The following is a 21,614-nucleotide window of genomic DNA, read 5'->3' on the forward strand; positions in this document are numbered from 1 at the left end:
GGCAAACCTGAGCCCAGGAAGAAGGGAGGGGTGTTGGGAAGGTGTTTTTAAGATCTGGTTTTGTCTCTGATTATCCTACCCTGATTTGATTGGTAACTAATTGAATTGATTTTTTCCCCAAGTCAAGTCTGTTCTGCCTGCAACCACAAGTGGGTGATCCCTCCCTGTCCTTGTCCCGACCCATGAGCCTTCCTCCTCCTGATCCTATCATGGTGAGGAGTGAATGAGTGGCTGCGTGGTGCTGAGTGGCTGGCTGGGTCTCAACTGCCACACAAGGACACAGACCCTTCTCTCTCCTCACTCGGTTTTGACTCGGGGATCTTAAATACATAGAGAGGTCACAGTCAACCTCTTCAAACTCCCAGTCCCAAAGTCAAGATACATATTTTCAGATGTTGTTCGGCTGTTTTAGTGACTCAGCACCCTTGATTATGACATGACTTGTTCAGAAGCAAAAGCCAAGTCCCTTATTGCAGACAGTCACCCAAGCTGGACAAGTGCAGCCTGGACATCTCTCCCAAAAGTGGTCGGCAGCATGCACGTGTTCTTCTGAGAAGAATAACCCAGAACACACATAGGGTGCCTCGGTCCTGTCAGCAGCCTTCCTTACATGGGAATAAATTGTAACCACCTCCATATATGCAACTGCATAGAACTGGAACAAGTGAAATCAGTAAGAAGCAAAGGCTTTTGGTAGCATACCACACAGACTACAGAAGTCAATGCCAAACGGCAGCGATCACGGCCAAGAGTGTCACCAGGAGGGCTGGCGGCTGGCCCATTCCTTCGCAGGCCAAACAGAGCTAACAGCGGCGTCAGGTTTAATTCCCCGAACTACCTAAAACACAAACATGTCTCCAGGAAAACTCACTTGGGCAGAAGCATCAAGATAGAACAGAAACCCCATTGGCCCAATTTTGACTATGGGAGGAGCGTAATCCCAGAGGCCGGTCAGCCCACCCAGACCTGACACTGATAGCATCTGTCTCTCTAGTGCAGGTGGAGATGAGGATGATTAGGGTCCCAGGGATGAAGGTTGATCTTAGCCTCATGCTCCCACCTGCAACAACATGCTTAAAGATGACGGGACTCTCATCCGCTGCAAAGTGGGGTCAGCCAAGGACTGAGCACTGAGAAATTTGTACTCCGCAGAGTAAACCACACAGCAAGGCAAGAAACAATATAAATGTCTGAAACAAATGTCTTAGCAAACGCAGGGGTGAGTATAAGCCTGCAGGGCATTGCCAATGAGACCTTTGGATCAGATCTGTATCTAGCTCTGCCTATGTGTCATGAACTATTTGTCTAATGCCGTTTTGCTCGGCTATTTGCTTCCTTACAGAGGTGGTCACCCTGTCTCACTCGTAAATCTGACATAGCTCAGTCTTTGTATCAGATCAACCCCCCTCAGTCACACTCCCAGTGACTTCTGCACAGTTATGATCAAAAAGGCACCACATTTATACAGGAAACAAGGCAATCTGATGCTCTCCATGAAGGCATCCAGCCTGCCCCTCCCATCCTGGGGTGCCGAGGCATCTTTTCACAGGGGTTGGTTTATCACCCACTGCTGCTGCTCGAACCCCCTGGGACTGCCAGCGTTTACTGTACGCCAGTTCCCAAGGAGCTGCTCTGTGAGCCACCGTGATTAATCACTACCTTCTCTCTGGTGTGATGGCACATCAGTGTCTACAATTGTATGTCCTCCAGCCAGACTAGAGAGAAGCCATCAAATCTGTAAACACAGATACGCGTGTGGTATCATTTCCAGCTGTGCTCTTCACTCCTTTCTCCCCCCAGCTTGGGTATTTCAGTATAGAGGGAGCAAGAAATTGAAAAGAATTTCAGGGGCTCTCACAGGAGACAGCCGACAACAAAACCACACACGATGAGAGAGATCAGGATGGTCTACAATTACATGTGCTTAATTTTTTAGCCCAGATGAAGTGAGATGATGCCTGTCAAATCCCTTAAAGAGACAACCTGCTGCCCTGGCTCTCTTCCTTAGCAGGGCCAGGGGAGAGCTGATGCAATGAAGAGATTTATTCCCTGTCTCACACGCCATGCCGCATTCGTGGCTTTCTAACACGGCTGCATCCACTGTCCTCTGCAGGAACAAGATGCAGGACCATGAAGTGACCCAGTTACCACCTGAGCACAGCTTGTCCAGGATTTATGGCACACCGTAATGCCTCGATGGATGCCTAATCCTCAGGTGACCCCTGGGGCACAAGCCACCCAGGGCACAAACTCCTTGTGTGAAGTAGGAAAGATCAGTTCAGTTCTTCGAAGAGAAATCCCTAAGCAGTCTCCAAATGTGTAGGCTCGTGGCTCTGTCCCAGGTCTGAGCTCTCCCCACACCTACCTAACACTTTTGCTGTGGAGTTTGGATCAAGGCATAACTACACTGAAAGTAGAGGAGTCAGGCACTCCTTGTTCCTCCTTGCTTCCAAGCGAGCAGGCAGCCAGCGTTCCAGCACAGTGCTGAGAGGCACACAGGGCATCTGCTGGTCCCTTTTGGGTGAGAAACTGCAATCGCACCTGAACAACAGCACAGGGCAGCCCAGCTTTCTGGTCTGAACTCCCTGCACCGAGCATACTACACTGTCCCTGTGTCTCAACATACAGTGGATGCGGGGGTCTAGGCATACCTGGCACAGTGGGAGAGTGCACAGGTTGTTGTAGAAGGAGCTATGGGGATCTCACACCCTCACATGTTGAAGAAAGGTGTTTACTCACATTTACCAAGAGCGGGGATGCAGGTTAGAGCTCTATCCAACAGAACAGCCTAGGAGAGATACTGGCATACCAAAAGTGAAGCCAACAAACCCTGCTTTCCCACAGCTCAGCTTTTCCTGCCTGTTTTCCTGATGCCTAACCCCAGTTGATCTCATCCAGTAACCTCTCTGTACTTTGGGTCATTTTTCACTCTGCTGCGTAATTCCACAAATCTTGCCAGGACTTAAAATCTCTGAGATATCTACCTTTCTGTCAGGTTTTGTTCATATCAGCCAACAAGGCTCAAAAGCTTTCAGAAGACAAAAGGCAGAAAGAAAGACGTGATAAGCTTTACTCCATTAGGAGTCCAGGCAAAAAAACTACAACAAGACCCAACAGAACCATGCATTGGGCTCATGTAGTTTAATTTCGCCTTCCCTCATTGCCCCGTGCAGGTATGCACATGCACGTATTCTTATTACTGCATTAAGTGACAGCAAACACACATCCAGAGGGCAGAATCAGGACATGGTGCAAGTTATTGACAAACACAAAGTCCAGGCAGATGAGAAGAGAGAGTCAGAAGCAGCAACTGCAGAGGATGTGCAGTCACGGAGGCTTTACACACACCCCTCATTCTCACACATACAGACTACAAACAGAGACTACAGATCAGTTGAGCTATTTTTGTCACAGACAGGAAAGATGGAATGAACAAAGCTGCTGTAGTTACTATTTTAAGGACTTAGGACACGCTCAGATGCTGTGAAGACAGAGGAGGAATATGTATGTGTGAGCATGCTTTTAGAGGTTCTGCAGTGCTCTGAGACCCTGTGGTAATGAAAGAGAGATTCTACATAAATATGTTTGTTATATATTATAAATACAATGAGAAAATGTGTGAATATAAATTAGCATGCATAATTTAACATATCCAGTACTGAAGTCTGTCCTTGATGGCTAAGCCAGAGGCGTTCGGGGAAGGGAATCCCTGCCGGTCCTAGTGGGCAGGGGAAGAGCATGGCTGTGGCCCTAACAAGACCAAAGCCAGGAGAATTTATCTGGCCACAGTCCTTCAGGCTGCCTGCATGGCTGTATGCACTGGAGGGAGCAATGAGATGAGGGAAAAATGCCAGACTGGTACTTCAGCATTAGGCAAATCTCTCCATGATACTTGCAAAACATCTTGTGCTTTGCTTTGGGCCTGCCTTCCTGACCTCATCTTCAGTTAATTTTCCTCTTTAGGGGTCAATGGCGATGATCTTGCTGACCACACAAAGAGATGCTGGTGAACAGCATCCTCAGGGAAAGGCTGCAGTGTGCCCCAGGACTGTGGCTGAAGTGGCACATACACAGGAGTTAACCTTTTGTTAACTCATCCTCAGCAAGTCTTTCTGTAACAGAAATGACACACACACCCCCCCAGCCACTCACATGCTTGAAGACAAGCTGCAAATCTTCAGCACGGTGCCAGTAAAATCCTCAGCATTTGTAAAGCAATTACTGAGCTCTGTAATTCATCAGAGTTCAAGGCAGATCCCCAGGAAAAAGAGAAGCACAAGGGTGCAATACAACGCTGCCACTGCTAACCTGATAATCATTGATACAGAGAAAACAGCTGGAAAGACTGGAAAGCCAGCAAGCAAGCTGGGAAATGCAAGAAAAATCAAATGGGAGACACATTACACTGCACTAATTTTGTGTCATTGCAGAGGGAGACGAGACGGCTCAATCCAGCGCGTGGGGTCTGCAGGCTGAGCGTGGAGCTCCAGGCCCACCCCTGGTGCGGATCTGCACCCTGGCACTGAACACGCAGGGCAGTTCTGCCCTGCCTCAGCTTCCCCATCGGCCTTTTAGCCCCAGCGCCGCCTTCCCACGCCTCTGGCTGTATCATGTTCCAGGCCGCCCCACGGGCTGAGGATTGCCAGGCCGCATGATGGACAGTGGTGTGCAAGAACATTTAAAAAAGAAAAAGGAAGTGGCTCCTGGGGCTTGCTGTACAGCTGAGAGGAAGAGTCCATTTAGTTCTCAAGCCTGTCCCCTGAGGCCTACCCCAGGTACTGAGATGAAGATACAAGAAAACCATAGCAGGGAGCAACACAGTAATTTGCACTCTGGTTCTCTTATCCATTAGCTCCTGTCTGGCATTTCCTTCAGCAGTAGAACTTAATCAGCTCTCCGGATGGTGTGCCTCCAGTGTCGCTCCTGGCATCCTTCACCGCCACCCCCAGGGCCACGCAGACAAACGCTTTCCCTTCCTTACGCACCCCAGCACGGTCACTGCCTGCGCGAGCTGCGCGGAGCCCAGGTCTGCACCAAGCTGTCCGTCAGGCACGGGTCACTGGGCTGCCCAGCCGCCGCTCGTTCCCTCCGCAGCCATGCCAGGGCATCCTACAAATAAGCTTACTAAATTCACACTGCCTTCCCCTGGTCAGTTTAGCATTTCTTCTGGTGCTGGAGTCCTGTCGTACAGCGCAGCAAGCTCTCCTCACCGCCCGGGCTCGCGCGGAAGTCCCTGGATGGCCAGTGGGGCCAGCAAACCCTGGAAGCAGCGGGGGACCCGCGCCTGGTGACAGGGGCTTGTTTGTGCACTTGGGCTGCTGTTTTATCTCCAGGTGAGCAAAACCCTTTCAGAGGAAACTCCGTTACGGCTCTGAACCTTCCCCTCCCCAGCACTGTTCAGACACCAGCACTGTCTGTCCCATGGACAGGAAGGGGTTTTATCACAGTTACTAACAAAAATTCGGCAACAAATACCAAATTTTCAGTTCTGCCCTCTACATGGATTATGATGTGCTGCATAATACTCCGATACTGCCAGCAGAGACAAGCAGAGGGCAGATGCCTCCAGATGTAATTTTTAATTTCCTTTGCCGGGGATAATGTTTTCTTGTTTTAGCGACACACATTCAAAGCGTTCCAGTTCCCATGGCAACTCTCTGCTACCACCGGAGATGCCATTTTTCATGCCATCCCTTCAGAATTAGGCATCTCCTAGCAGAAGTTTTGAAGAAATGTCTCTCTTAAATATATATTTATTAGAGGCAATGCCTAGAAATGTGCTTCATTGACACGTTTCTTATGCGACTCACAGCCTACAGAGGAGAAAGCTGTCTCCAGAAATATGCTGGCTGCCAATCTGCCTTTTCTCTGCTTCTCTTTTCAACCAGAACTCTCCCCTCTTTTTCTGCCACATACATATTAGCCAGCATCCGCACCCCCTTTTTTTTATTACTTTCTTTTCCCATCATGTCCCTCCCCTCCATGCCCAGTGTCAGCCCAGATCCCTGGTCATGCTCAGCACGTGCTGGAAGCATGTGCCCCCCGCTCACTGCCTGCTGGTACAGGTGCTGCCGGGGGACCCGTCTTCTCCCACGGACAGAGCCTTCACGGGCCTCATTGTGCATTTGCATGCAAAGAAAACGCCAGAGTATTACAAAACAGAGACCACTACAAGAGCTTCTCAGCCTTGGAGGGAGCAGCAGGAGCATCTGCATCATCTCTGCCCCTGGCTGCTTTCCCTGGGCCATCCAGCCACAGCTCGCTGGGCACCACGTGCCCTCCAGGAAGGGGTGAGCACATCCGAGCACTGATCCTGCTCCCCAGCGCAGAAGACTGTGCATGGGGCTGCCCCACAGGGTGGGGAAGGATTCCTGACCCCGGGTCTTGGTTATCTGATGCCACTCGGGCACTCATTGCAGCGCTTCTCATCACTTTGGTACCTCTCTGGGTGCCATGGATGTGGAGCCGAGGGATGCCAGATGGACCCGCCACCCTGCTTAACACCTCACACGCCTCCCCTCCCTGCCACAGCGAGGCACGCCACCCGCCTCCACTCCCGCAGAGTCCTCATCTAACCATCACACCCAGAAAAACTCACAACCCCCTGCAAAGTGAGATGCAACATCCCATTCAGCAGCTTCAGAAGCTTTTTTGCAAGACCCCTGGGGAGAGGGAGGCCCCCTCACCCTGCAGGGTCTTCCAGGCTCCCTGGCTCAGCAGGGCCCCGGGTACCACAGTACCCACAACCCTCACCTGCACCGCACTTGGCATCTCCCACCGGAGCTCCCAGCAGCTCTTCGGAAAGACGCGGCGCCAGCCCTGGCAGGGGCCCCAGCGGGAAGCCGTGCTAGAGCTCTCTAATAGAGCTGTAACACTACAGCTTCGAACCACCTTCCTTCAGGAGGCAAATCCAAGCAGGTAAATGGGTAGGAGCTGAGTGCATCTGGAGGCTGATGGAGCTAATCCCAGGCATGTTTAAATGCAGAGGCCCCGGGAGCCTCACTCAAAACCAGCGTGATGCTCGAGCTCGCTGCTGTCCTTCATCCTCGGGTGCAGTCTGCTGGGAGGGGTGTGAAAAGCAGAGGAAAAGGGAGCAAAAGCCACACACCAGCTTAAAGGTCAGGACATCATCCCTCAATAGCAGAACAGCAGCTCCTGTTCACCCCATCGTGGAACCACATGGATAAACATTACCCTTGTCCCTCAGAGATGTTCAGAAACATTTTCTTAGCCCAGCCTCTAGCGGGGACATGCCGGCTCAGGGGACACTTCTTGCTGACTCCAGACTTCATGTTAATTGTACTGTCCCACCAGCCATTAATCAAATGTCTTCCACTGGCATTTTTATTGAAAATCAATTTAATAAAGTAGGTGGGAGTCCACATGCTTCCATAACACCAGATAAATATTCATGGGGGTTTATCCTGCTTTAGCTAAATGAGTTTTTTTAATTTAACTGGTGCAATTTCCTTGTTCCTTAATATACAGCTTGGCTTGCCCTTGTTCGGGAATGGAGACGAAGTGGGACTCAGCTCTCCGCTGGCCAGCTCTCAGGCACACCAAGGAACGATCCTGTGCTATCAAGCCAACACCTTTTGGGGAGGATGTTGTCACCCGCAATTGGAAACAGGGGTCTGCCGGGGTCAGCGTCACCCCAGAGCCAAGCCTGAATTCAGAAGTGCTCTTTGGAGTTGAAAACTCATTTCCGACCACAAAGAGCATGGCCACCATCTCTACCTCTGCGGGTGTGCCATTTGATTTCCACTCTTCCCTCCCCGTTTAAGCAGCAATTGTGCTCCAACAGCAAAAGCTAATGAAAGCCTTCGGAAAAAATCCCCCTGACGCTTATTGAAGGGGGTTAAAAGGCTTCCAGCTACCAAAATACGTAACACAGCAGTGAAAGAACCGAAACACACCCACAAAAAGCTTCAGAATTTGTGGGGCACAGGAGTGCTAGGAGAAGGGATGAGCACCAAGTTCATCCTCACAGAGACAACCTGCACCTGCAGCCCTGGCTGTGAGCATCAGCCCTGGGGGGGAGGTTAACCCCTCGCTCCCTGAGGAGGCTCCTTCCTGCAGCCCTCCTCCTCAAAGGCTGTTAAGAGAGTCTAGATGGAAGAAAGGAAAAATGTGACACGTTGATCAAATGTAGTAGAAAGGCAGGATTCAGGCAGTCCTTATCAGTGAGGGATTTTACAGTGTCTAACAGCTTCTTTGTCAACGGGAGTGGGGAGGAGCTGCAGCTTCCCAAAAGTGGCAATGCAGGGCAATTCAAGCACTGCCAGGACTCGTGTCTTGTTATCCCAGTGATACCCTTCTCCTGAAAGGCAGTGCTTTAGAAATCAAGCGCATCATCATTTCGCCTTTGTTATTAACGCAAACTGACTTGTTTTCATCGTTACAGCCTCGACCTAATTCCCCATGCACACGCTCCCTAGAGCGGCTCAGATCTCTGGACAGGATTTGCTTTCCCTGTGCTTCAGTGACGTGAAGGTTGTGACTAGCCCCGCAGACACGCACAGATAGCCCGGGCCCAGGAGTGGGGGGCACACAGCCCCGCCTGGCCCACACACGAGCTACCCAGGGTCGCATTTCCCCTGCCCCAGCTCCAGGGTGGGGGTGGTATGAATGGAGCCCATGAAGTGGCACCATAATCATTTTCCCCTCGTTCTCAGCAGCTACCAATGCAGCAGAGGCGGGCAATGCCCACTTTCTGATGCCACGGACAGCCCAGTCGCTCAGGTCCTCCCAAAGCACAGCATCTGCTGCCGGGATAGTTCTGCAAGCTGCTGAGCCTACTGATTTCTCCGATTTTCCCCCTGTTAAGACAGCAGTCCTGCTCCTGAGAGATCACCCTGGCTGGAGACAAACTGCCTGTCAGCAAACAGCATTAAATACAGGGTATCATATTCTACAGATAATGGCATGCTTTTAGTTTTTTCTCTCTTGGATGCAGGTCACACAGCTAATGTCATCTCCAAATGCCGAAATCCTATATGTGAAAAGGTAAAGCTTAATTGCCTTGAACAGCAACTCTTGTATTGACTCCAACATAAGGCCCATAAATATTAATACAGCTATATTTAGCCCCTTTCAATTTTACATACAAAATTAAACATCTTTCTGGAAACAAATCAGCCCAGATAGGGTTTGGGGTTTTTTTCTTTTCCCTTTTTAATGCATTCTGCATCAAAATAATAATAATTCTGATAGAGCTAAGGCTTAAAAAAGCCCAAAAACCAAAAAACACCCAGTGGATGGAGGCAGAGGCCTGAAGATATTTTCACCTGGCTCACCCAACTTGCTCTGCAGGTATTCAGAGGCTCTGGCGTACTCCTAACCTCACCCTGCACCACCTGGTCCCCCCCATTTGTTAGATTCAGTCCCTTTTCTGGATGGCAGCGAACTGGGATCCACTGGAGATGTGTGCACCGAGGGGGGCACACGGGGGAACCGGCCCAGCCTGGGACCTCAGGGTCCAGCACCACTGTTGGGAGGGGGGTGCTCGAGGAGGGACGCCTGCCCGGCCGAAGAGGAACAGTCCCATCCGCAGCACAGCCATGCCCATACAATGCCTTCTGCAGGTACAAACCCTATCTTTTCTATAAAAAACACATCCACGTTCCCGATTTGCAAATTAATTATATGCCACGTTCCTTGCCAAAGTGGACTTAATGGTATTAACGTTACATGACAAAGAGAAGCGATCAGAAAGCTTCTCTCATAATGATGGCTAGACTGATCATGAAAGAAGAAAGGAGATTTCATGCTTTTGTTCCTTCACCTTTCCTCGTGCAAGCAGACAGGGCCCATTTCTAGGAAAAGGCTTTTTCAAATTCTCCGGCGACAGTAGGTGCTGCTCTCCAAAGGGAAGAGCTCTCATCTTCCTACACAGAAGTCTGTATTTCAATTCCCACATGTGCACAGACTGTCATGTGTGGCAGGACACGGGCCTTAACTGGTTAAAGTGCCACTCACAGCTCTGCAGGAGACACGTCTGCAGAAAAAAGGACGGCCAAAATCTGACCTGCCCAACAAACAACTTCCTTGACAGGAATTCAGACAGGTGCAGTAAGCCTTGTGCAGAGCCTCTGCCGCCTTCCCCTTTGCAAATTGCCGTGTTCTGGGGTTTTGGTGGGATTTTTTTCATGCTCATGAGATCCCTTCCTTGACAAAGTTTCTCCTACCAGGACTGATCCTTCCAAAAGGAGCCATCTGAAATGACTTTTGCAAGGTTGAAATAGCATCTTGGATTTTCAGACACAATTTATTTTGCTCCAGTCATGAATTATTTCTGATTTCTGTTTCAGTCTAACTTTGTCATCAGTAGGATTTTCCAGCAGGCTTGGAGGGGGAAGAAAAAAAACAAAACAACCACCAAACCAAAAAACATATGTTTGTTCCAAGCCTGTTGTTCTCACCACTTTGGTTTGAATTATGTTCTTCCAGAAGGTAAAGTGAACAGGGTGTCCTTTTCTCACAACTCTCCCTAGGCTATACTCTATGTTTACAAGTGCCAGTACTCCACACAGACCTTTTTTTTTTTTTAATAAACATTAGCTGTATGTCCTTCAGAGGCAGATTTTTAAAGTAAGCTAGAGGTTAGTACACAGAGTGAAAGAAATCATTACACAAAATTCCTGCCCCACACGACTCGGTGAGAGTTTTGCCATTTACTGCAGCAGGGTGAGAATTTCACTGACTTTTAACAGCATTTGGTGAAGGGACTGTGCGTGGTTTAGCTTCACAGCCTTGCAGCAACGCACTCCCCGAAGCCCCATGCATCTTCCAGAGCCTCAATATTTTTATTTAATCAATCAATAACCTTTAAATAAATGAGACGGCATTAACAAGCTAACAAGTCTGAATCAGCAGCATTAATCCCCCCACCGCAGGGGACTCAGGTAGATGTGATTTGATTGCTTCTTCCAGCTGGAACCCGGCTGAAATCCACCACCAACATGATCAATGGCTTTGCCTCATCAGACATAATCAGTGCCTCTGTACAGGTACATGAACTGCGGCAAACATTTCACACTCTAGCTCAATGAATAAAATAACTGCTGTTTCCTCAATATCTGACCAGTTGTTTCACCACCAGCTTCTCAGAATAAGCCAATTAAAGTTGTTTTTAAACTCTGTAATACCTAATAAAAAAATCTTATTTCACAATCCGTATCAAAGACACGTAATAAATCCTTTACATGGGACTAAACGAATGGAAATTCTAATAAATGAGTAGCTGCCATCGTCCGACAGATCAATAAAGACATCCTTGCAAGCAGTTTACAGCCATCTGCAGCATCATCTACTAATGTTCTTAAAACCATCTAACACATGTTCAACATAAACACCCGCTCCCCCCTTCCCAAGTCATTATAAACAAATAGCATCATCTCGTCTCCAACACGCACCCCCCAGCGTCCCCTCGGGCAGGGATCAGCTGCCGAACATCCGCGCTGGCTCACGGCCGTGTCTGATCCAGCACTGAAGCTCTGGGATGTTATGCCAGTACAAATGGAGGGGGGTGAAAATTCCTCCAAATGGATCCACTTTCCTAAAAAACCTCCTCACCCTTTGGGAAAAGGCTTACTTCTCGCCTCCGTGTGTGGATGTACGGAGGGGTCAGCAGCTTGGGGCAGACCCCTCACTGGAACCACGCACAGCAGATAAAGGCACCACCTAAAACAAGGCATCCAAAGCAGCATGAGAAACACCTTCCCCTCCACAGCCCCGGCAGCCTAGGGGCTTTGCTGCGGGCCCCCTCCTCTGGCCAGCCCAGGGGTGTGCAGCCCAAGACCCTGCCACCGGTGCTCAGTTTTGGCCCCACGACCGCCCCGTGGAAAGGGTGGCTGGGCAGGGGCCCGCTGTGGTGGTCCACTCCCTCCCATGCCACTGCAGGGGCACAGGCAGCTGTGAGATGCCCCCAAGGACCCCGTGCTGGCCTGAAGCACAGGTCCCATTTCGAACTGAAAGCTACGAATCTCTTGCCACGACGGGTTTCTGACCCCTCCGGAGTGTTTGTGATATCCCTGAAGCTTTGATACAGGCTTGTTGCCCTAAGCAAATTCATAACTTATTTAAGGGAAGACTTCCACCCTTAGGCACAGCTGTCAAACCCGTATTCCTCACTCGCCTTCTGATGTGTGCATGCCTTTTCACACAGAGCTCCCTGGCGCTGCACGCCGTGGGTTGGAACAGAGCGCAACTGGGATATCTTCACGACAGAGGAGAGCATCGGGGCTGTGCAAATCCACGGCAAAGCGGCCTTCCGAGAGCTGCACCCGAGGGGAAGACAACCTTTTTTTAATTTGCTCATAGATCTTAACTTCAGAAGTTTGGTGAGACAGAGCAGGGTCCCTGTTGCCCAGAAAGGTAAATAGAAGAAAACGCTGTTCAGGCGATGCCTCAGCTTCAAATTAAAACTCATCAAGGAGTTTCAAAGACATAAATCTGAGATAAGACATGGATTTTTTTTCCCTAAGAAAGGATCAAATTCCTCCCTGGAGTAATCAATACAAGGCATGAAGTCAGATCAGAGAGAAGAGATAAGAAGCTGGGAGAGGTGGAACATTAAGACAGAAAAACAGATTAAACACATCCCTGAAACCCTGGAAAACCATAACAAACCACAAAGGTTTGTCATCTCATGTTTCTCTTGCACAAACAGTAGATCTAGGTAACGGTTACGACACTCTGTGGACAGCTTCATCACGCATGGGTGACAAAACTGCAGAAGAGCTCGAGGTCATACCAAGTCCGGCCCTGGATGTCAGGGGACCCGCTGCCATGGGAAGTGCGACACACCACACCGAGACTCTGCCCCCACTGATCGGGCGACCCCACAGCGACAGGCAGTGTCTGATGCTCCTGCCGAGGGGCCGAGAGCAGCCTTGCCTCCACCCTTCCGCCCACCACCGAGCACCCGACAGCTGGACTGATGCACACTGCTATTTACGTGTGCCCAGAGAGCTTGCGGAGGACCCTTCCCCAGGGATTTGCAACCTATCCACAGAAGAAAAGGACAATTTCAACATTTCATCCAGATTTTAGGAAATGAAAGGTCTCTAAGCTTCTAACCGGACAATTTAACAATTTTTATTCCTATGACAGGTTATTCCCACTGAGAATAGGTTTCTTCTTCTAGGTAAGCCCTCGCTGTTTCAGCATGAAGAGCACTCTACTTTCGAGGGAAGGCAGTTCCGTAATTTAATTATTCTGACTATTTCAGCCCCTCTGCCTTAATGCTCACATAATAACAGACAAGCCCTTACCTGCAGGAGGTCAGGACAAAATGACAGATGCACTGAGGTGTAACACACCAAGCATCTCACGGGAATGTCTCCACCTAAAGGGAGCTGCTCTGAATCTACGTCCAAAAATCTCTTGGCCAGCAGCACTTGAATCAGTCAAATACAGGTGGCAAGACAGGGATACAGATGTTTCTCGCTTGCTCAGAAGCCATCCTCCCAAACTACACCGTCATTAAAAAGGCAGGAAGAAACACTGCACCGCAGAAAGAAGAGACAAGAACTCCATCTGAGGTGCGCTCCACTTAAAAGAGAACAAAGGGAATACATCAGCAGGATAAATATTAACAGGGGGCTACAGATCAAAACCATGAGCAGGGCAGAGCTCACACAGCAAGGTCAGATTAAAGGCACTGTAGGCCCATGTCGGGCATCCTGATTTGAGTCCTGTTGCGAGAAGCAGAGCCTGGCTGTACCAAAACTTGGTCAAGCCCAAGGGCGTCTGCACCAAGCCCAACGTGGGAGAGGAGATGCTGACCACCAAGCCCAGTGGAGAAGAGGAAGAGGAGGCAGCCATGAGCCTGGGTTGCTTTCACCCTCCCCCTATTCCCAGTCGGGAAGTTACAAACTGGGGCTTTCCCTCTGTATGAATGGGACTCGCTGCCAACCCTGAGGATGAGGAATGAGTACCATGCCCTGTCCCCAAGGGAGAAGAAACCAAAGGGGCCGAGTGCCTTGTTCTGCCTAGGGAATTGCATTGCTTTACTCCAGTTGCCCGTGATTGCTGGTCCCAGTAAACCCCATGCTCTGAAAACTTCAGCAGGCTCCTGACCCTCATCTGTCCAGAAGCACCTTGCGCAGACACAGCCCAGCAAGTGCCTGCCAGCAACCCTCCCTCGGCAGGGCCCAGTCACCCACCGGGGGACTCCAGGGAAGCGGGAGACGGGTCGAGGCAATACTGCGAGTTACCTTGTAAGCGACGCTGCATCCAGGAGGGATAACACTGATCGATCCTCGCCTAGCTGCTTAACATGGTACAAATTACTTTTTAATTGCAATTGGAGAAACTGGCTTATCTAGGAAGTCTACAGGCCATCTGTTAGAAAACTGAACAGCCTACTGTCTCCTTCTCTTCCTTGGGGCAAAATCTTTTCCTCCTTGGCATCCGCTGGAAAAGGCAAACAGTTTTCTGCAGCGCAGGCTTCCCCTCCCCCACCTGATCCAGAGACTTTATCCACCACTGCTCCAGACACCCTCTGGGTTCCTCATCCTCACACCGAAGAGCACCTCAGACACACTCCCAGCCCCCGTGAAGCAGATAGTCCTTGGCTGAGCTGGAAGAAATCCCCACCCTGCTTTGCAAACAGCTACGGAAAGGCCCCATGTGCCTCCTCCCTGGGCTGTAAGGTGCTCCCTGATAGCTTTGTACTGCCAAAGCACCTTAAAAGGATTCTCAAGACTGTAAGGAAGGAAAAGGCAAGTCTGGAAACCTCCCCCCTGCCCCTCCCTGGGCATTCACAAGATAGTTGTGTTTCGGCTGTAGCCCAATGGACCCGAACTTCACCGGCGGGGAGATAGGGCTGCAGGAGGTACAGCTGCAGAGGCACCATCACTGAGCCTCAAACTACCCAACCACCCCATCTTCTCTCGTGGTACCTGTGCTGGGCATCACACCGGCGTGGAAGGACCGCGGAACTTCAGTTACTTCACGGTAAGCAGCACAAGGCTATACCGGGTATTTTGGGGCATCAGTCCTTCTTGGAGGATCACTCGTCGTGCCATCGCTCACATCCCACTCCTTCAGCATCTCTTGGTTTTCGGTACACTATGTCTCTCCCTTTGTCAACCATCTCTACCTCTTCCTCCCAGCCACATCTCCTCTCTCCCACTCTTGCAAGCAAGGCAAGCTCCAGGTTCAGACCTGAGGCCCCTGCATGTGCCAGCTCTGCAGGGAGCCCCAGCGAAGACAAACTGAGAGCTATAAATAGATGCCCCTCGCCGCACCCCCACGGGGCTGGGCAGAGGATGTGCGTGATTGCACAGCTCCAGGCTCGGAGTGGAGGCCAGCGCTGTCCACAGAAACCCTCTTGGTGGGAGATTTTCTTATCCTGCAAGGTTGGCCATGACAACAGATGTCTCCATGCCCTCGGGCTCCATTTCTGTTCCTCTTCTGACTTAATAACCAATCTGCCCCATGTTTTCCCAGGGGAAGCGCAGGTTATCCACTGGCAGTTCCGGCCTCTCCCACTCTGAGTCCTGTAACACTACGCAGCTACAGCTTCCCCAAGCCCAGACTGCATTTTGGTGGTCATGTGGCCAAACAAAAGACTCAGCTCTGTCCCTAAGAGCAAGCCAGCCCCAGCTCAATTGGCAGAGACAGGGAGAAACTGCCCATCACTCACATAAGACCGACCGACCGACAGTCGTGTCGCCAGTGCTACAGGGTGTTCCTGCAGAAGGAGGGGTCTGGCAGCCACCTTCCCCCCCACCTTCCCTCTTCTAACCTAGCCTGCAGCATGCTGACAAAGTGCTGTCAAGACCACAGGGACCCCTCGCCAGCGGGGGTGTCCTCAGCCACCTCCCAGATGCGGGAGCAGCAGCGAGGCACAAGATCCCCCTCACCCTGAGCTCGGCTCTGCAGAACCGGGCACTGCCGAGCAGCCTCAGCGCGGGTTTGCTTCAGCCTGTGCCGGCAGCATCCTGGTAGGAAGAGGAGCTCTGGCATGGGAGCTATTAGAGTGGGTGGCAGCAGATGGTGACAACAGAGGGGATAAGAAAATAAATACAAAGAGGCTATCTTGAGGGGAGAAGTCGCCACATCAACACTCTGTTGCTTACAGTCTCTTTTCCCAAAGCCCAAACAAACATTGCTCGGTTCCCGGCGCACGAGGAGACGGCTCTGCCGAAAGCGGGGACAGGCCCCCGTGCTCACTCAGCACCCCGCTGTGCCAAGAGAGGCTGCAGCCCCACGCCTCACTCAGCCCTTCGTTCTGCAGCCCAGGGCTTTCAGGGGGTCTGTCTCATACAGAGCAGGGGAACCAAGGCCGCCAAGGCAGCCTGCACATCCTGCTTCCCAGTTACCCGCAGTTTAGGCCAGTCCATCTTTCCATTAGCCTGTGTGTGGGCTCAGTATCACCCTGTCTGTCCTCTCTACGGTCACCAAAGCAGGGCTGCGTGGTGCTAATGGACGTTCTCACCTGACATCTTCAAAAAAGCAAGTAGAAAATATTCCAGAGGGAAATGGGGAGAGCCAGTGCTGGGTCTACAGTGACTGCCCAGGAAAACCGATGTCAGGAAAACCTTGTTATCACTGAATCACCAGCAGCACAGCAGCTAACCCGAAGCAAAGCAAGCCCTTTCACAGACCTCACATAACCTTGGACAGCAGGAGCCCATCTCCTGCTGACTATCACCCCAGGCTATTCGATTAACCCCTAAGTCCGGAGCCTGCAGCAGGACCATTTCTGCTTCTCGGGCCACCAGTGGCAGTGGGAAAGGTCTTTCCCTCTGATACTCCACCTGGTAGCAGCCCTGGACAGACCTCCAAGGCATGAAAGCCCAGACTTGGGGAAAACAGGTCCAGCTGGAAGTGGGGAGAGCCTGGCTCACCAGGCTTCCCCATAATACACAAACACACCGAGGACAACTCATTGCCAGCCAAGAGCCCACGAAACCCACAGCCCTTGTCAAAACCTCCCATCTGAGGCTGCCAGAGTGCTCCGTGAGGGGAAATCAGAGGTGAAAGCAGTCTTTAAACATGCAATGCCTGGTTCGGGCAAAGGCAATTTATTATGTTAAGCACATTATTAAAGGATCTAAAGTAACAGAGCAGAGATGTTCCAAGAAAGGTTTTAACTTCCCCAGCAAGGGGCTCCTGGGAGTCCTCTTGTTAATACTTTGCATGGGGCTGTCTTCAGCTGAGCCTACGGTGAACATAAATGCCCCCTCAGCCCCCTTCCAGAACTCGTTTCAGTTAAATCAATACAGCCATCGGGGAGACTTGAGGAAGCAAAGCTATTAGTGGGACCGCAGTTAATTCTGGGGGAAAGAAACAACCAACAAAAGCAATAAAACTGATGGATGGCCTATGCAGACACAGTAACCCTTCCCTGTCTGGGTCCTGCAGCATGGCAGCCCATCAGAGAGGAGGATGCTCGCTGAGGAAACCCTTCTTCCCCAGATTTTGCATGGTCTCTGCTTGGGATCAAAGTACTCCTGGACAGGTGCAGGCCAGAGGCCATGGCAGAGAGATGGAAAGAGGCAACAAGGCTGCTCTGAGGAACAGAGAGTGCAATTTCAGGCTACTGCTATGTCACCGGAGTCCCATCAGCACGCAAGAGCTCAGGAAGGCTCGTTCCCAATCTCCCTTGGGAGCGGGACCTTCGGGGAATGGGGCAGCACCCAGTGACTCCCAGTTTGGGTGGGAATCGTGATCCAGCAGCCGAGCAGGAGAGCTCAGAGCAGTGCAGGGACATCACCTCAGCAGCCCTCATGGCACAGAGTTGCTAGCACCTGAGAGGTGCCACAGCAACGCACAAAGAAACCAGACAGGCCCATGTCTCCCTCATCTCACCAAGAAAGCTCACATCTCACACATCTCCCCATCGCTTCTACCTCCTTACATCATGCTAAACATATGCCATAAGCTCTGGGAGGGAAGGTGATTACTATGGTTTTGCTTTCTAAAGCACCTTAAACACCTGTGGATGGCTGGGGTGAATCTCAGCAGCAGTAGCTGGGATGGCAGTGGGTTAAAAGCAGCCCAGGAGACAGCAGAGCCTGCTGATTGCCTGGTGCCCAGACCAGCACCCAGAGAAGAGCTTGCCAGCCAACAGTTACACAGGAAACAACTGAGATGTCGAGACAGAGCCTCTGTGGCAAAGCCCATTGACTAAAAAGCAACACCAACGCGAGCTGAAAGTCCCACAACCTGGTAGTATCATCATTTCTGAAACCGTAATGCCTATAAAAGTAGCAGAAATAAGTTTAATCATATTTGCTCCATCTACAGGCCTGTCACTGTAATGTCACAGAAGACCACAGTCAGAGACTTGTGCCTCTCATCTCACAAAATATCAGGCAACAGGATACCGTGGACTCAAAATGGGGAAACCAGCAACAGCCCAACTCTGGCACTGAACCAGCCTCTCCTCCCAGCAGAACCAGACTTAAGAAGTCATTGGTGCAGCCTCTCATTTCTAAAGCTACACAGCTGTGGAAAACATCATCTCTCCACCCAACTGACCTCCAAGCCCGGGCCTCAGGCGGTTGTCATATCCATCCAACAGCCTGTCCAGGATGCGGGTGAAAATGGTGATGTTATCTTTGCTGTCATCGACGATGTCTGAAACATGCTTCTGAGAAAGCCTGGCACACGGGGGAGAAAAAGAGGAAAAAACCATCATCAGAAGAGAAACCTGCCCTTTACATGCTCCGGACAGTTACTGGGAATGAAGGGGTGTTGGCTCATGCTCCAGATGTGCCGCAGCAGGCTCTGAACTGGAGGAAGGGGCAGGCCTGTTGGTAAGGTGATGTGCTTGCAGGACTCTCCCCCATAGGGCATCTCAAATCAACACCCCCCGGCCTCGGCCACCGCAGCTGAGGCACTCTGCCCCACCCTCCCCACCCTTCCATGCTTGGGGCCAACAGCATCATGGGTAGTGGTTTAGGAACCCAGTTTTTCAGGGAGCCTTCCCTTGCCCCAGCATCCCTCACCTGCCCTAAGAAAGGGCATTTTATGAACAGGGGCTGTGAGAACATCAGTTTCCCAAGTGCCGGTATCTTTTTATAGGCAGCATGGAAGAAGTGATGCCAGATATTTACCATATCAAGCCATTTCCAAATTCTCTGCTCCTGAGAAGAAAGAAGGGAGGCAGAAAAGTAGGAATTCAGTAATGCAAGCTTGAAGCCTGAGTCCATCATTAAAACTGTTCATGAACCATTTCTGCGGTTTGTTGAACTTTCCCTGTTTATAAAACCAAATGAGTTTTCACCTTCCTATCTCTGCTCAACGCAACAAGCCTGGAAGCCCCTAAATCAGATGATTTCCTCAGGGTATTTTCTGCCCCAGGTAGAACAAAATAAGCAGTAAATTTTTCAAACAAAGCTCATCTCACCAAACAAAATCTTCAATGCAGTTTTGCAAGCCCAAGGGGCTCAAATAATACATTTGCATTTTGTGTATCCCTTTCAATCAACAGAAAAGGAGCCGGTGAATCCTTCTGAAACTAGCCATCTCTAAAAGAGATTTCAGACAACAGAGGGTACAGGTGCTGTGGCTCCAAGCACAGCTCTCCCCAGCAGCTGTTAGGACCAAAGCAAATGGAAAGGAGGAAGATTAAGTAACAGAAAACTAAAAGAAAAATCTATAGAGATGCAAGGAAGATGGAAGAGGAAATAAAAGAGACACCAATGAAGCCAAAAAAAGATTAAGAGGCACAGACAGACAGCAGGATGGCTGAGGAAGCCCAGCCAGGCAGGGGAGGAAAGGCTGCTGGTGCAGAGGGATCCCCAGTAGCAGCACCTGGAGGCCCTTGGGAGCGGGGCAGCTCCCACTGGGAAATCAGCCCCATGCCACTAACCAGAGAGAGAAGTGACTGGGGAGCACTGCCCAGGTGGAGGCGATGAATGCAGCAAGCAAAAAGGCACTGGTGGTGCAAGACGTGGGTGCAATTGCCAGGGAGAGCACCTACGACACTCTGAAGCAGGGTCCTGCTCCCCACAGCTGGGGGAAGAGAAGCCTCTAAATTGTTGCTTTCTAACACTGTTGCCCTTTCCTTCTCCTCCCCAGCCCCACTTTCTCTTGCTCCAGTTGATGCATGCAGCCACTGGTTTAAGCATGCATCAGAAATAACCGAGGGGGGGAAAAAATCCTGAAAGAGGAATATCATTTAAGGAGTTCAAAGCTTAATCCTGCTGCCTCCCATCTGATTAGACTCGTTGCCCCTGACACTACTGGTCCGGTTGTAAATACCCTGTGAAGGGTCAGTAGGGTGCCAAGTAGGGTGCCAAGTAGCAGAGCTGGCTTGGAGTTTTCTATCAAAATGCTCTCCCAACAGAAAACCCAGCTTCTGTAAGATAAAAGAAGAGCAAAAAAGTATTTTCTAGCAAAAGAGGAAAAAAATGAGAGCAGTGTCTGGGTATTTTTAGAGTCAGACTCAATCAATACTATTCAGCATGCTGCAGCTAATTGAAATATTCCATTTTGGGCAAATTGACATTAATTTGCGTCGGCATCAATGGCCAAATTCTGTGGGAAATTGCATTTCAAGTGCCTGAGGTTTGCTTCTCCAGGGATCGGATCGCACTTCTCATAAGGCCGCTTGCCCTCTGGTCTTTAGCAAACCAATACCTGCTGTCGTGGGAGAAGTGGTCAAGACAGGAAGCTCAGCCTACAGGAGCCCAACGAGGGTAATAAAGTGCTTAAACTGCAGTTCCCATAGGGTATGGGGGGTGAGGCACGGTCAGGAAAACGCCCATCCCAGCCCTAAAGCAACCTGTCAGATCCGACACATCAAAATACTGCTGATACTGGGAACTGCAGCACAGCCTTCAAGTCTTCCCATTGGAATCAAAACACTGGTTTTGGCTTTTCATCTGGACTTGAAATATTTGAAATAGCTGAACTCCCTGCAGATAAGTAGAATTTTGAGGAATTTAACAAATGTCTACTGTAATTAGTGAGGTTTCAATTGTACCAGCTTTCAATAGATGTCATGGTTAAAAGCAATCTGTACCAGTGTCTGCTGATGGGTATATAACCATCTATAACTTATGAATAGCTAGCATGCTCAGGAAAGCTCCCTCATTAATGTTTTATAAGCTATCTTTAAAAATTACCCGTAATATAAAGAGCGAGAGGACAGATTTTTGTGAAGGAACCCCTGGCGGAGGCTCAGCGGTGATGGGAAAAATGAGTTTACAAATTTCAAAGCCGTTTTGCTTCGCCTGACGTTTGAGGTTTCGACTTCAATGTGAGCAGCGTGGGATTCACTGAAGAGGCGCGGGGGAAGGGCGGCGCAGGCTGGGGAGAGCCAGCGGCACCTCTGCCTGGCACCCCGTTTGGGCTAATTCCCCAGTCCAGCCCAGCCTCACCCAGCCCTAACACAGAGCTAAAGCTGCCCTTCAGCAAGATGTAAAAACAGGGTTTGTCTCTCCCTCTCAAAACCCCAGTGAAGAACTCTGAGGAACTGCAAAGAGGTATGGGGATCATGGTTTTAAAATAATTAAAAGCCTTTTTTATACGCGCGCGCGGCAGCGGCAGCAGTACTGAGCGGGATGGGAGCTGAAGGGCAGCGTGGGGAGGGCAGACACTGCTGACAGCCCCCCCGGCCGGCACGGGGATGGGGACCCAGTCCCAGCGGG

The 21,614-nt window shown here is 50.5% G+C and overlaps 1 protein-coding gene across 1 annotated transcript in view; it reads right to left on the minus strand.

Moving 5' to 3' along the window:
* Window positions 1–21,614, minus strand: part of LOC104517059 (gamma-aminobutyric acid receptor subunit alpha-3-like) — a gene marked incomplete at its 3' end in the record, with an annotated part of 46,154 nt that overhangs the window by 23,386 nt on the left and 1,154 nt on the right. The window contains exon 2 of the mRNA XM_010161642.1: window positions 18,496–18,617. Within this exon, the coding sequence (XP_010159944.1) occupies window positions 18,496–18,617 (122 nt within the window). The remainder of the gene's footprint in view (window positions 1–18,495; window positions 18,618–21,614) is intronic.

Source organism: Eurypyga helias, unplaced genomic scaffold (genome assembly GCF_000690775.1).
Source record: "Eurypyga helias isolate BGI_N326 unplaced genomic scaffold, ASM69077v1 scaffold2970, whole genome shotgun sequence".
NCBI lineage: Eukaryota > Metazoa > Chordata > Aves > Eurypygiformes > Eurypygidae > Eurypyga > Eurypyga helias.